The sequence below is a fragment of the Leopardus geoffroyi genome, chromosome B2, assembly GCF_018350155.1.
Source record: "Leopardus geoffroyi isolate Oge1 chromosome B2, O.geoffroyi_Oge1_pat1.0, whole genome shotgun sequence".
Classification (NCBI taxonomy): Eukaryota; Metazoa; Chordata; class Mammalia; order Carnivora; family Felidae; genus Leopardus; species Leopardus geoffroyi.
Genome location: NC_059332.1, coordinates 18065245 through 18080598, shown reverse-complemented (window position 1 = coordinate 18080598; position 15354 = coordinate 18065245). Strand labels below are relative to the sequence as shown.

The 15354-nt window shown below is 44.6% G+C and overlaps 1 protein-coding gene across 2 annotated transcripts in view; it reads left to right on the top strand.

Annotated features, from left to right (window-relative positions):
- GCNT2 (glucosaminyl (N-acetyl) transferase 2 (I blood group)) overlaps nucleotides 1–15354 on the top strand; it is a 56404-nt gene that overhangs the window by 22958 nt on the left and 18092 nt on the right. Inside the window, exon 1 of one of the 2 annotated variants that reach the window (XM_045497423.1) lies at nucleotides 1388–2955. The exons of the other annotated variant lie outside the window; for it this stretch is intronic. Within the exon in view, the coding sequence (XP_045353379.1) occupies nucleotides 2031–2955 (925 nt within the window). The 5' untranslated portion in view covers nucleotides 1388–2030. Of the gene's footprint in view, nucleotides 1–1387; nucleotides 2956–15354 lie in introns of those variants that run through there. 2 annotated transcript variants of the gene reach the window in all.

Below are 15354 nucleotides of genomic sequence, written 5' to 3'. Positions count from 1 at the left end.
CATGGACCATGAGATCATGACCTGAGCCGAAGTCGGTCGCTCAACCGACTGAACCATCCAGGTGCCCCCAGAGTCATCTCTTTTTATGTTCTTCCCAGCCATGTGAAACGGAAACCACTGTGACCGTCCATCTCACAGATGAAGAAGCTGGGGCTCAGAGAGGTTCAGTAACTTTACCTTGGTCTCACAGCTGGTCAGCGACCAGCAGGGATTTGAGGCTCAAATGGACTGGCTCCAGCATCTGGACTAGGGAGCTGCAGAGTGAAGCTTTCTGGCTTCTCTCCAGCTGAATGACTTGGGAAAAGAATGTTCTTCTTGGCCTCGGTTTTCTCATCTGTAAAATAAAGGGTTGTATTAATTAGATATCTTTAAGGTCCCCGCCAACTCTTCGGGTCTGTGTCCAAATCCGTATCCATCACATCCGTGACACTGTTGTCATTCATTAGCTCAGCCCATTACAGTAAGCTGGGGAGTCGGGGGGAAAGGGAGAGGGGTGGGACAGGAAGGGGGCAAGGAGATCGCTGCATTATACACCAAACAGTTTCCTAACAGAGGCAGCTGATCCTGCCCAGACAGGTGGGACGGGAGATGGGCGCAGGCATTTTTAGCATACCACTGGGACTGTCACAATGGATTTTGTAGTTGGACCAGGCCCTTTTCCCCAGAAGCGTCTTTACCGCCCTCATAGGTCTACAAGGCACTCCACATTTGCTGAGTGCTCCAGGCACCTGGCACAGGTGAGCTGTGACAACCCCTGTGTAATGTGACCAGACCTGCTGGGCTTCTCTTTCTTCCTGCCTCCCTTGAATTACACTGAGTGATACTTCCAGGAATTTTGCAGCAGCCCCGAAGCCTTTGTTCTTTCTTCAGAATAAGGAAGTGGGAGAGGTGGCTTGGTGGGAAGGAGACTTCTTTGAGTTCTGTGAAATGAACTCAAATCTGAAGCTGTCAGACTTTTCAAAAGACCCAGTGGCTAGTCACTCCACATTTCGTAGATAAATACCGTGTTGACAGCTCAAGTTATCTGAAGCTCTGTGTGAAAGGGGAACCAACTTTTCTCTCTGGGAACAAGGACTCTCACGTTTCGGTCTGGTGTGCAAACTAACGTGTGTTTGTTTCATTTACGATTTGTGTCATCCACACGGACCCTTCAATGTTACAAGTCAGTCACCGCTAGGTTCCTTCTGCCATACCCCAAGAGGGTGATGCTTTTTTCCCTCTTCCCATAGCCTCCACAGACTCGGTGGTATATAACACCATGGGAAACTGGCTGATTTAATCCAGGAACACGTACTTCACCAGTCTTTTTTCTTTTTCTTTTTTTCTTTCCTTTTTTTTTTTTTTTTTTTTTTTTTTGCAGCTGATAATCTGCTGAACACGTGCTACACGTGCATTTTTTTCTTATCTGTGTCTGCACGCCCAGAGGTAGAAACAACACTGACAAGCAAAAAGAGGGGCAGAGAAGCAAATAAACCCGAGGGGCAGAGGTCCTCAACCTTGTGGTTTCCCCGGGGCGGCTAGCAGGTCGAGGGGCTCCCCCGGGGGGCAAAGTGGGAGCATTTACTCTGCCAGGCGAGGGGGGGGGGGAGCCTGGGAAGAGGAGGGAGATGGTATCGGAATAGATTGGATGGGAGGGGGGCGGGGTGAAGCCGGGGAGACTCAGCCCCGGCGAAAAGGACCCGTCCTTCCAATGCAGTAGGTAATTTGCAAGGATCCGCCACTCGCATTCCGTATGCAAATGAGGAGGGCCTCTGGGCGGGGCGGAGCGCGGCCGGGATTCAGCACCGAGGGTCGGAAGAGCACGCCGAGCCCGGGGAGCATCGCTTCTTCTCCGGCCGGCGCCCCGGAGGAGGGACGCCGCGCTCCGGGAGACAGTCGATGAGGCTTGAAGCGCTCACGCCCCGCTGCGAAGCTGTCGAAATCCCAGACTGCGAAGAGCCGTCAGTTCAGCCTCTTCGCGCCCGAGGTTTCAGGGGCCGGTCATTTCTCCATCCCTGGAGAGAGATCCCTTCCCCGAGGAAGTGAAAATAATGAACTTTTGGAGGTATTGCTGTTTTGCTTTCATCCTGCTCTGTGTGGTTATTTTGGTGATCCTTTATAGTAGCCAGTTAAACGTGCCAAAGAGTTTCGGGAAGGTGAACGGTTCCAGTCCAAGGTATTCTCCAGTGCAAGCCTGTGATGACGCCTTAGGAGCTAAGTCAGCCTTTCTGTGGGGGAAGACCTTACCATCCCCTTTGGGAAGCGTCCCTTGTAAGGACTACCTGATCCAGAATCACTACATCACAAGCCCCCTGTCGGAAGAAGAAGTCGCTTTCCCTTTGGCTTATGTCATGGTCATCCATAAGGACTTTGACACTTTTGAAAGGCTCTTCAGGGCTATCTATATGCCCCAGAACGTCTACTGTGTTCATGTGGATGAGAAAGCCCCGGCTGAGTTTAAGGAATCTGTATGGCGGTTACTGAGTTGCTTCCAAAACGCTTTTGTCGCGTCAAAGATAGAACCTGTGGTCTACGCAGGCATTTCCAGGCTCCAGGCTGACCTGAATTGCCTGAAAGACCTTGCGGCCTCCAAGGTCCCATGGAGGTACGCCATCAACACGTGTGGGCAAGATTTCCCGCTGAAAACCAACAAGGAGATAGTCCGGTATCTGAAAGGATTTAAAGGGAAAAACATTACCCCGGGGGTGCTGCCTCCGGATCACGCAATTAAACGGACTAAGTATGTCCACCAGGAGCACATAGGCAAGGATGGCTCTTTTGTGAAAAATACTAATATTTTGAAAACCTCGCCTCCACATCAGCTGACCATCTACTTTGGCACCGCCTATGTGGCCCTTACAAGAGAGTTTGTCAACTTTGTCTTCCATGACAAAAGGGCCATTGATCTACTACACTGGTCAAAAGATACTTACAGCCCCGACGAACATTTCTGGGTGACACTTAACAGGATTCCAGGTAGGTGCCGGTTGCCGTTCCAACGTTTTCTTATTCATAGATTGAGTCCACTAACATGGAACGCTCCTAAGAGAACAGACCCATTTGAAATTATTTGGGAAAAAAATGTTAGCCCTTAGAAAACTCTTAGTCTGGTTGATTTTTAGTGACAGTTTAGTGCCAGCTCTGTCGTCTTGTAACTATGTGCAATATGGTGATCTAAGAAGTATGCAGACTATGGGAGGTCTGGTCTGTTTTGATCATGTATCACATAGTAACCGACTTGTAGCTCAGTGTTTTGTTTTTGCTTTTGTTTTAACTGAGGTATAATCGACATGTGCTAGCTCAGTCTTGTGAATGAATGCTTTTCATGCTTTTCTGGATAAGCACAGCTACAACGTGATGGAATTGATTTTTCATAAGCAGTCTAGAATGTATGAGTTCTAATAGGTAGTGTTTCTTTCAGAGCATGTTACGGGGTGTTAACACTGATCCTCAAAGTTGATGCTCCAAGTCCATGGGGCTGTTTTTAGAATCTTAGAATCTTTGGATGTTGATAAATGATCTCTTCAGTGAAATGTCTCTGGTCTGAGATCTGATCAAGTGCCCAGGTCTCGACCGACTGGGCTCAACACGAGCGGTCTGGTACGGTGTTGCCTAGAAGAACTGGGTAAAATGAGTTGGAATAGACAGAGTTGATCAACAGCTGGGGTCGATCCAAAGTAAATTCTCAATTTCGAAGTCACAGATTATTAGAAATTCCAGTTTGCAGCCGCTTGGTTTTATATACTGTTAAGTCTTTTCCATTGTTTATGATAATCTGGAAAGGGGTCCAAGGGGTGCCAGGCGACTGAAGGCACAAAACAGAACGCAATTCCCTCTTTGATTCAGGACTGAGTATCTTTTCAAAGTTCTGTTCTCCGTGTGCTGCCCGAGAACACCTGTGTGGCCTCCACCACCTGTTCCTGGTGATGCCTCCATCGACTAGTTTCCACTGTTGTGCCAGCCTGGCTGTGGGTACCGGCCCTGTGCGAGGGTGGCCCGGTGCCTGCTGTGTGAAATCACTCCCTGCGCTTACATGTAGGACTGCCGGTGACACATTGGAACGTGGTTTGAAGCCACCTTCATCTCTGAAGTAGATTGATATGGTTGCTCCTTTCTCAATCACTCCGCATTCCTCAGAGCCGGACTGGAGTCATGGCCTCAAAAGTCTACTCAGGGCAGAAAGAGGACTGGCAAGGGGACTGGGAACAGAGACATACTCTATCCCATGAGCTGCTGAATTGTCAGATCACACAGACTTGTAGGAGCAGGAGTAAACCAACAGTATCATAGTGTAGTGAGTGTTCATCCTGATTATTTACAAACGACTGTCTTAAACACACGTAAATAGGGGCGCCTGGGTGGCTCGGTGGGTGAAGCGTCCGGCTCCGGCTCAGGTCATGATCTCGCGGTTCATGAGTTCGAGCCCCGCGTTGGGCTGTGTGCTGACAGCTCAGAGCCTGGAGCCTGCTTCCGATTCTGTGTCTCTCCCCGCCTGTGTCTCTCCCTGCTCATGCTCTGTCTCTATCTCTCAAGAGTAAATAAACTTAAAAAATTAAAAAAAAAAAAACACGTGTAAATATATGATACGTGGTGTCTAATATTGTTTTCTGTTGGTATAGTTTGCTGCAGACGTATGTATTTCATCATTTCTTTCTTTTTAATTTTTAAATATTTATTTTTTGGAGACAGGGGTTTCTTTAACCCTAAATAAATAGGGTGATTTATTTTTTGCAAGCAGGGGAGGGGCACAGAGAGAGAGAGAGAGATACAGAATCTGAAGCAGGCTCCAAGCTCTGAGCTGTCAGCACAGAGCCCGACGCAGGGCTCGAACCCACAAAGCGCGGGGTCATGAGCTGGGCTGAAGTCGGTTGCTTAACCTACTGAGCCACCCAGGTGCCCCCATCATTTCTTTTAATTAGGAGAAATGATCATTGTAATCCTCACGAGCCGAGGAAGAAAAGGAGGTTTAGAGAGACTGAAGTAATATGCTCATCTTTACACGGCTTGTCCAAGCAAAGCTGGGATCTAATCCTGGATTTGTGTGACCTGAAGTTTGAACTTGCACCAGCAAAGGAGGGAATAGTCATTTCATCTTTCCTGTATATCTGAAGCAAATTCCCTGCAGAATCCCAGAAGGGAGGCAGGACAGGGGAAGGGTGGGGAAAAAAATGAGGGGGGGGGGGGGCCATGGAGGTAAGTTCCAGCTGACCACTTTAAGCTGGAAATAAGTTAACACGAATAGAGAGAGAGTGTGTGTGTGTGTCTGTGTGTGTGTGTGTGTGTGTGTGCGTGTTGGAACATGGTGAACACGCTGAGGCTTAGCAGGGCCGCTGTGCTAACTGGAGTCGTGGGAAGGTGTCCTTGTTGGAACTGATGGCCAACCCTACACAGGCTTCTGTGACAGCTTCCCCAGTCCCCATCTGGAACAGGCTTTGGTCTGGCTCTTCCTTCTGTGAGCCAGTGGAAATGGCCAGTGTTCTTACAAAAGGCTGGGGGGGTGGGGGAGGAACAAGCAGGCTGAGACTTTGAACCTAGTCCCTGTGAAGTGTATGGAGACTTTGTCTTCACAGTGAATAGAAGTCTTCAAAAATTAGTAGAACATTTTGACATTGATATTTTTAGCTGTCAACAAATATTTATTTAGCCCTTAGTTGTACCACCTACTGTTCCATGGACCGAGAGTGCCTTTTGTAAGAAGACAGACATGACCTCAAGGAGTTTGTTTCCGGATTTAGAATTTTAGTATATTGGACTCATTTCCCCCCACTCCACCACTCAAAAAATGTGTTGTTGTTGTAGTTATTTTTTTCTTTTTCTGAATATCTGCCCCTGTTTTTAAAACATTTTTTTTAAGTTAGCTTTCTAAAAAACAGGAAATATATTCAAAAGGTGTCAGATCTCTTTATTTTGCAATCCGTCAGTTCCTGATAGATTGCTTCCTTATAGATCCTTCCAGAGATATTTTAGTACGTTTACAGACAATAAAATTAATGAAACATCATGCGTGGAAAACGGTACACATCCTTTTTCTCTTTAATTGAGGTCAAATTGGCATAGGATTAGTTGCAGGTGTACAACATAATCATTTGATTTATGGTCACACTACAAGGTGACCACCGTAAGAAGTCTGGTTACCACCTGTCGTTATGCAATTAACCCCCTTCACCCATTTTACCCACCCCCAGGCCCCTTCCCTTCTGATAACCACCCATCTCTGTATTCTATGAGTTTTGTTTTGTCTGTTCATTTTTTTTAATAGTACTTTGTCCATTTATTTATTTATTTATTTATTTATGTATTTATGTATTTACAAGAAATCCCTACACCCAATGTGCGGCTCGAACTTACAAGCCCGAGATCAAGTCACATGCTCTACCGACTGAGCCACCCAGGCGCCCCCACATATACTCTTTTTCTCCCACAAATACACAGACGAAGAAAAATGATCTTTATAGCAGGTCCCCTATTGTCTGTAAGCGAGAAACAAAGGACGACACAATGTGTTCCTTATTTGCACAGATCATCGGCCGACATTTAGGAAGCTGCTTTTGACTTAAACGCTTTAGTTTTCCTTATTTTGAAGCGATTTGTCACCTGGATCCAAACAAGGGGTGGCGTAATTTTCGTTCATAAGGATTAGAGAAATGGTAGGTAAGATACCGCGTGGAGGTATAATTCCACAAGAGCTAGGCCAACACGTGGTATCAGTGAAGGAGAAGATAAAAGTATCAGAAGGACCTTGTAGAATTGGCAAGCCTCGGAGTTCCAGTCGGAATGTCATAGGGCAAAGTTCCTCCTTTAGAAATCTGGTTTCCGGGTAGCCACCCCGGGCCCATCATGCAGTCGCATCTGATTCCATGAGAAAGCACCTGCTCCCTACGTGGACACCTGCAGTTCGTTTCCATCTTACGTGCGCCTGTTTGGAGTTTCTCCCCCAACTTGGCGCCCCTCCAGCCCCGCTGTTAGTATTGCTGTTAGATTCCTGGCCTGCTCCCCTTTCGTGCAGTGGGCTTCTCCTGTCTTCATTTGATCTGGGCTGCTCCTTCGCTACCGGATTAGGGGGAAAGAAACACAGGTATAAGGAAATGAAAGGTTAAGAAAAGACAACAATAGAAAGAAACTTGAAACATTTCTCCAGGTGTCGCTCCCAGCAGATGTAAACACTGAGCTATTTAGAAGGTAGGTGTTCTCTACCCGAAAGGTTACCTACGGGGCCCTTAAATCTGGGCGTGGCTGGATCAGTCCCAGTGTTTTTCAAAGTATGCATTGTGTTCTCTGTACATCAGCCTAAGTTTAGAAGTCAGTTTCTAGAACCACAAAGGATGCATTCAGTCATGCCGGTGACCGAGAATTATAAATATTGATGGACTGGTAGGATCATGTCTTCAAAATGTCATTAGAACAGTCGGCTCTACCATACAGCTGTTTGTGTGTGTCTGCGGCCAGATGAAAATCCACACTGACACTTATTTGATCAATATGGAGGTGAGTTCTGGTTGAAGGAAAAATTGCATAAATCAGAAACTTCCATGGGTTCCTATCCATATAACAGAATTTTAAAACGATACTACGTTTGTATAGCCAGATCATAATATTAAATACGCGTAATAAATTTGGACATGATTTTTAAAATATTGTGTTGGTGGTTTGGGCCTTCTGGCTTGTGTTTCCTCATGGAGGAAACCTAGACCCTTTGAGGACCAGAAATTTGGGGGAAGATTGAAAATTTACAATTCACTCTGGCTCTTGAGTACCTAGACTGATGGATGAGTCTGGATCACAACGTGCTGAGTTCCTAGTCGAGAAACTTTAGACAGGTTGCATACAATCTACGTAGTTGAGCTATGCCGAAGCTGTAGGCAGTTGAAGGATCATTTATGATGCTTCCGGTCATTGGTGATGCTATAATATTTGGATCATCTTTACTGGGGAATCTGTGCCCAAACATACTTTGCTCCCCACCCCCGTGAAGGAAAGAATGAATGCAGAAACACTGCTCTCAGTTAGCTTTTAATTCCTAATCTCTAGAACAACATTCTGCAAGACAAAAGAAATTGGATTAAAGTATATATGAAGATTTAATTAAGTATAAATACCGTTATGATTGGTAAACATTCACTAAGCTGAACTTAATGTGACTTTATTCGAGCACAAAGGATTAATACAGCATCCATTTCAGAAGTGGCAAGACCATTTTTTCCAATTTTCAACCTGGCATCATCTCGACCAAGACAAATATTTTCTAGGAGCAGCAGTTGCCTTTTTTTTTTTTTTTTAAACAAAAACATAGTATTGCATTTCAGTGACCCTTTAAGCAATAAAATAAACTATTTTGTGTATCAAAGCCATAATAGATGTAAAATCAATGTCAAAATTATCTTCTTAACCTAAATGTCTCAACTCCATTTCTCTGAACCACTACAACGGCATCTCCTTCCGTCCCCCTTTGAGTCCAGGTGATACTCTGAAAAGGCTTTGGAGCCAGACAAACAGAGTTTAAGCCCTGGCTCCCCTTATTTGCTAACTATGTGCTGCTGGTTTTAGTGTCTGCTGACCCTCAGTTTACCCATCTGCGATGACGGGAATAACGTATAGCACTTAGTTCCCAGAGCAGTTATGAGTATTAAATAAGATAATGTATACAGTGCAGTGGTTCTCAGACGGACTCCCAGGATCTGCCTGTTGGAACACAGATAGCCGAGCCCTACCCATAGACTTTCTGATTCAGGAGGCCTGGGGCGAGCCCCAGAATCTGTATTTCCAACAAACTCCCAGGTGACTTGATGCTTCTTGTCTAGGAAGCGCATTTTGAGAACCACTGGTTGGAGACCATCTTTTACAGACACTGGCCCCTTTTTAGATTGGCAGCAAATGTTGGTTCTGTTCATTTCCGTCAGAGGTTCTCCTTGACTGTGAAAAAAAGGCAGTCACCAGGGAAAAGGAAAGCGAGCCTATGTAAGGAAAAGCGTGATGCTGGTTGCATTATAGTGGCTGTTATAAAAGTGATGTGCAAATAACTGACGTTTGGGAAGTACTCGTATTGAGCAAATATCCCCTGGGCTCGGGAACGAGGCAAAACTGCTGATGAATTTTAGCTTTGCCCTTGTTAGCTTGGTGATCATGGGTAACCCTAACCTCAAACTTCTCATCTCTACAGTCATGGTAACAGCAGCTACTTCTTAGCCGTTCTGAGAAGGAAATGAAAAACTTGAATGTAAAGTGAGAGGTTAAGAATTTGTCCACTGAGGGACGCCTGGGTGGCTCAGTGAATTGGGCATTCGACCCTGGATTTCGGCTCAGGTCACGATCCCGGGGTCGTGGGATCCAGCCCCATGTTGGGCTGTGCACTGAGCGAGGAGCCTGCTTGGGATTCCCTCTCTCTCCCTCTCCCTCTGCCCCTCTTCCTCACTCCCATGCTCTCTCTCTAAGATAAAAAAATTATAACAATAAAAAAAAAAAATAAAGAGTTTGTCTACGTAGGAACAAGAGGATCCTCAATAAGATAAAATTTAAATATATTCTTACCAGGGTCTACACTACAGTTCCACCACCATGTACCAGCTTAATTTGCTGGGATGGGTACTCATTCTTTCTAACTTTGATTTCCCTTAATGTTACTGGGTGTAATTTTTGAAACTACTAACACCGCCTACTTCATCCTCCCACCAACACTGTGAAGTATCCTCCGTGAGAAGCATTTCCTCGAAAATTTAAAGGATGTCGATAGTGTCTTCAGGACTTTATTTTTGCAATCACATCATGGGAAAGAAACGGGGATTGGGATTCATAGGTTGTTTTGTTTTCTTAAGCCATACCGTGAACCCGAAGGGACTTAAGGCAGTATTTATGTGGAACATAATATAATTTCTCAGGAAAGGAAATCAGCACGGCAAGGACCTGAAAGAAATGAGAGCTTTTTCACAATCACTCCGTGCAGGTTTTTGCTGGCCCAGCCACATCCTTCCCATTTTGGGCGTTCAACTTCCTCAAAGTTAAAACAGACGTCGTCCCTCCTAGCTGCTTACACCGGGATAATTTATAAACTCTAACATGAAATTCACCAACACACACCACCATAGCCCTCTCGTGCCCACTGACCAGCTTTGACAACTACCACACAAACTCAAAGCAAGAAAACACGATTTCTAGAAAATCATGGAGTAGACTCCAGTTTTCAGAAATGAGTAAGCTGCTTCTTTTCAAAGGAAATATAACATTCCAATAGTCCAGGCTAAGGCTTTCTATGTATCCCATAATGATGATTTGCTGAAAAGTGAAACTTTTTGTATCCAACTTAAACTTTTAGGATATGTTACATCAACCAGACTACGTTTTCTTCCTCCTCCTCCTCCTCTTTTTCTTCATCTTCTTCTGTTTCTTCTCCTTCTTCTTCTTTTGTTTCTCCTCCTCCTCCTCCTCCTCCTCCTTCTTCTTCTTCTTTAATTTTTTTTAATGGACAAAGCTGAATCTACAAATTCTGTAAGCATTAGAAGCAAGAGTCAGAATAATGATTGCTAACAATGTCCATTCTCTTGGCCTCCCTCTTTCTGTAGGGAAGATGGGTAGAGAATGTTACTAAGAGTAGTAAGCTGATTGGTGACATAGACTGTTCATGGGCAGTGTTTAGAGATGCTTTTTTTCATCTCTTGTTGCTACTGTATACTGCTTTCTCTATTTAGGAAAAAAAAAAAAAGGCCAAGTTGACCGTCTTTCTATTTTATGAGTCCCTGTATGTTTGACTTTGGAAATGACAGAAGGAAAAATTTTGCCTTCAGCTAAATCTTAATGTATTTTCCATCACAAGTCCTCGTAGAGCCTTCTCTGTTGGGTTTAATTATCTTGTTAATTTTTCACATATGTCATTTAATCTGAGATTCCCCAGGTTTCAAGCTTCTGAGCTTTGTGCAAGGTTTCTCTCATCTTGCAGGACAGTGTGGAGGGGAGAATACAGACTTAGGCATCCCAGCCTTGTCAGCTTGTAGGACGCTAGCCGAATGACTTAACCAAACTGAGCCTCAGTTAATTTTGGTTTTAGGACATTGGAGACAGTTGGGAAGGTGTTTGGGAATTTATTAAAAAGTAAGAATTGTATATTGGGCAGTCCTGATTCAATTTCCCTCCCCCAAATACATAATACATATATATATGTATGTATGTATTCTCCAGATATATACATCTGTGTGTGTGTATATATATGTATATATCTGGAGAATAATGCATTTCACAGCATTGGCTATTACTTGCTAGTATTTCTCTTCAAAGATGTTTGTAAAAGAGCCAGAAGAATCTCTGGATGGCCTCTAAGGATGAGGTCTTGGATGACCCCAAAAGACACTCAAGGATTAGAACACATAGGTTCTTCAGACTCCAGCCACTGAACCATGTAAGAAAGGCCAGTGACCTACATATGCACATTACAAAATTATCTTCTAGGTTCTAGCCTCTTGTCCTTGATTAGCTGTTTGACCCTAGACAAGTCACTTCATCTCTTAGAGCCTCGGTTTCCTTCTCTATAAAATGAGGAAATTGAACTGGGTGATCTCAAAAAAGTTTTCCTGCATTATTTTGCTTTAACTCTGGAGCATGCAGTGGAAGGAGCAAAAATTTTAGAGGCAGACAGGCTTAGGTTTCAGGTACCTGGTGTATGACCTTGAGCAGTTACGTTATCCTATGTGGGCTTCAATTTACTCATATGTAAAATGGAGACAATGCCGATGATTTACAAGATAATGGAGAATGTAGCTCCCAGCTTGGCCATTGGTGATTCTATGACCAATTCCATCCCTCCCCGCCCCCCCACCCCTTCCAGTGGGATTACTGGAACAATGGCCTCTGGGCAGTGAATTTCTCTCCTTGTCACAGTCACTGTGTTCTTGTCTAGATGCCAGCTACCACTCCTGCCATGACTTAATGAAACTCAGGCCAATCGCCTTAGGCAGTGGGGAGAAGTGATTTTTGTACCATAAAATTCTGACCACATGAGGATATTGGGTACTGAGTACTAACACAATATCCCCATTTGCCTGGCTGTTTTAAGATAGCACATTTCTCCTTGTTTCTGGAGGGTATTTGGGGGGCGTGCCTATAAATGCTGAGCGAGACAGAGGCTGGGTCGTGTATGAACTGTGGGGGAGGGGAAGAGGCTCTCTGGAACCAGACTACTTGGCTTCGAGTGCAGCTTTGCAGATTCCTAGTGTATACAATGTGAGGCAAATTATGTAATCACTCTGAATTTCAGTTTCTGTATTTGTAAAATGGGGACGATAATAGTACTATCGTTGTAAGTAAATTACGTGTCATAATATCAGTTGCTGAAAATGCCGCATGGTGCCTAGTAAGTATTAAAAACTGTCAGGGTTTTTTTGTTTTGTTTTGTTTTTTGATTCCACCCAATCGTCCGCATTAAGAGACAACAGGCTCTGGGAGAAGGCAGTTTCCCAAGATGCAGAGGCTTCTGAGATTACTACCAAGGATCTGGAAGATTTTCTAGAACTCAGACAAAGTGCGAGCAGGAGAGAGGCAGAGAGAGAGGGAGACACAGAATCTGAAGCAGGCTCCAGGCTCCAAGCTGTCAGCGCAGAGCCCGATGCGGGGCTGGAACTCACCAGCCGTGAGATTGTGAGCTGAGCTGAAGTTGGACGCTCAACCGACTGAGCCACCCAGGTGCCCCACAACCATTCTGTTTTTCACTTTCCATACAGTACTCAATCAATTACATGAGAGAGTCGACACTGTATTAAGAATAAGTTTTGTGTTAGATGATCTTGCCCAACCGTAGGCAATATGAGCATTCTAAGCGTATTTAAGGTAGTCTAGGGTAGGCTTTGAAGTCCCATAGGTTAGGTTTATTAAATGTATTTTCAACTTGATATTTTCAATTTACAGTGAGTTTATTGGGACTTAACCCCATTGTAAGTCAAGGATGATCTTTAAATAGCGGGAATGTCACAAACTTAATTGGAGGAATAACAAAAACTGAATTCCACTTTTATTCCAGAAATACATATGACCGACTCACAAAACTTCCATTGTGAGTCCTTTCAGTCAGTCATACAAGAACAGCCTAATGAGCACGTCACAACATCCCAATATGATCTCTTACCGGAACTCATTCAGGGAGCACCTGGCTGGCTCAGTCAGTGGAGGATGGGACTCTTAATCCAGGTTATGAGTTCAAGCCCCACATTGGGCGTGGAGCCTACTGAAAATCAAACAAACAAAAAAACTCAGACAGAAGAGGATTTGTCTGGATTTGTAGATGACTTTAGAGTTTATCTTTTACTGGGCTCCTGGGTGGCTCAGTCGGTTGAGGGTCTGACTTTGGCTCACGGTTTGTGGGTTCGAGCCCAACACTGGGCTCTATGCTGACAGCAGAGAGCCCACCTTGGATGCTCTGTCTCCCTCTCCCTCTGCCCCTCCCCCACTCACACACACACACTCTCTATCTCTCAAAAATAAATAAACATTAAAAAAAAGAGTTTAGGGCAGCTGGGTGGCTCAGTCGGTTAAGCATCCGGCTTCGGCTCAGATCGTGATCTCACGGTTCGTGAATTCGAGTCCTGAGTCAGGTTCTGGGCTGACAGCTCTGAGCCTGGAGCCTGCTTCGGATTCTGTCGCCCTCTCTCTCTGCTCCTCCCCCGCTCATGCTCTGTCTCTCTCTGTCTCTCTGAGCCAAAGTCAGACGCTTAACCAACTGAGTCACCCAGGCGCCCCACTTTCTTAAACTTTTTATTGAACTTTTGCATATAGACAAAACTGCACTTATTAGAATTGACCACTGAACTCTCAAACTGATCCTTACCTGAGTAACCATCACAAGAACCCATGTTAGGCTGGTACTCCAAAAAACCCCGGTCACTTCCAAAAGTGACAACCATCCCCACCCCCATAAATTACTTCTGCCTTTCTTTGGGTTGCTGTGTAACTTCTAATTGCAGCCCAGTGCTTTTTATCCAAATGTTCAGCTTCAGGAGATGTTTCCAGAAGAAATGCTAGGCCTACTCTGTGGCTTTCTGTATTTCTAAAAACAGTTGCAAACTCCATGGGGTGGAGGGGGTGGCAGGGTAGGGGTGGGGGGGAGGTCCTCCCCCATGTATCCGGGGCACATCCAAGACTCTTCCTCCCGTGTTCGTTCTCTTTTGAAAGTTTGTTTAGATGTTTCTCATTTTTGCAGAAGAATACTATAAACAGAAGAACTACTTGTCCCGTTCTGTGTAAAAGATTAGGCTTGCTGTAGATAGGCACTTAATTCCCAGAATTGGCAACCTGTATATACACCCCAGTACGTGCAGCAACAAATGCAACTTACCAGGGACCTTCAGCTCCTCTGGACCTGTCTTGGGTTGAAAATAGGGATTAAAATCAGACAAGAGTCCTAAACAGACATGGTTTTTATTTGGCTGCTTTTACAAGGAATTGGAGGAAACGTTCTACCACTTGCAAATGAATTCTTGATGTACGTCCAACTGGGTGTAGCCTGGTGCCTTGTTTTGAAGGTGAAGAAGGCCCTGTGTCCTGGGCAAGACGAAAATTCGTCTAATGGATTTGCTGAGAACCTCTTCCCAGACAACACAGCAATACAGGGCATGCTATACTCAGTTGATTCCAATAGCAAACGGCCCTGACGAGAAATCTTTATCATGTAAGGGAACGGAGCTCTAAACAAACACGTCTAAACAAATCACAGAGAAAATTACCGTACTTAATGTTCACATGCTGCAAATAACAGAATCTCTCAAGTTTCTAGAATCTAATAAAACTTCAGTCCTAAGGTAACCGTTTTTTGAATTGATAAACCTTAGAAAGCAGTAAACACGTGCGTAGGGAATGCCTAGACTCATTTAAGGAAACCCAACCCATATATCTCAATGGTAAAAGCCACTTGTGTGGGGTTATTTGCAATCATTATCCAATATAGGTTAGTCAACTAGTTAATAGGTATGTTGAAGTCTTTTTTTTTTTTTTTAATGTTTTTACTTATTTTTGAGAGAGAGACTGAGCACGAGCAGGGGAGGGGCAGAGAGAGAGGGAGACACCATCTGGAGCAGGCTCCAGGTTCTGAGCTGTCAGCACAGAGTCCGATGTGGGGCTCGAACTCAAGAACCACGAGATCATGACCTGAGCCGAAGTCAGATGCTTAACCGACTGAGCCACCCAGGTGCCCCGCTATGTTGAAATCTTAAGGTGACATGGAAATATTTATTTGTATAAGAAGATGCTTTATGAAATAATGTTTTCTTTTTCTTTTTAAAAAAAAAATCCCATGGTTAACATACATTGCTATATTAGTCTCAGGTGTACAACATAGTGATTCACCACTTCCATACATCATCTGGTGCTCATCCCAAATGCCCTCCTTAATCCCCATCCCCTATT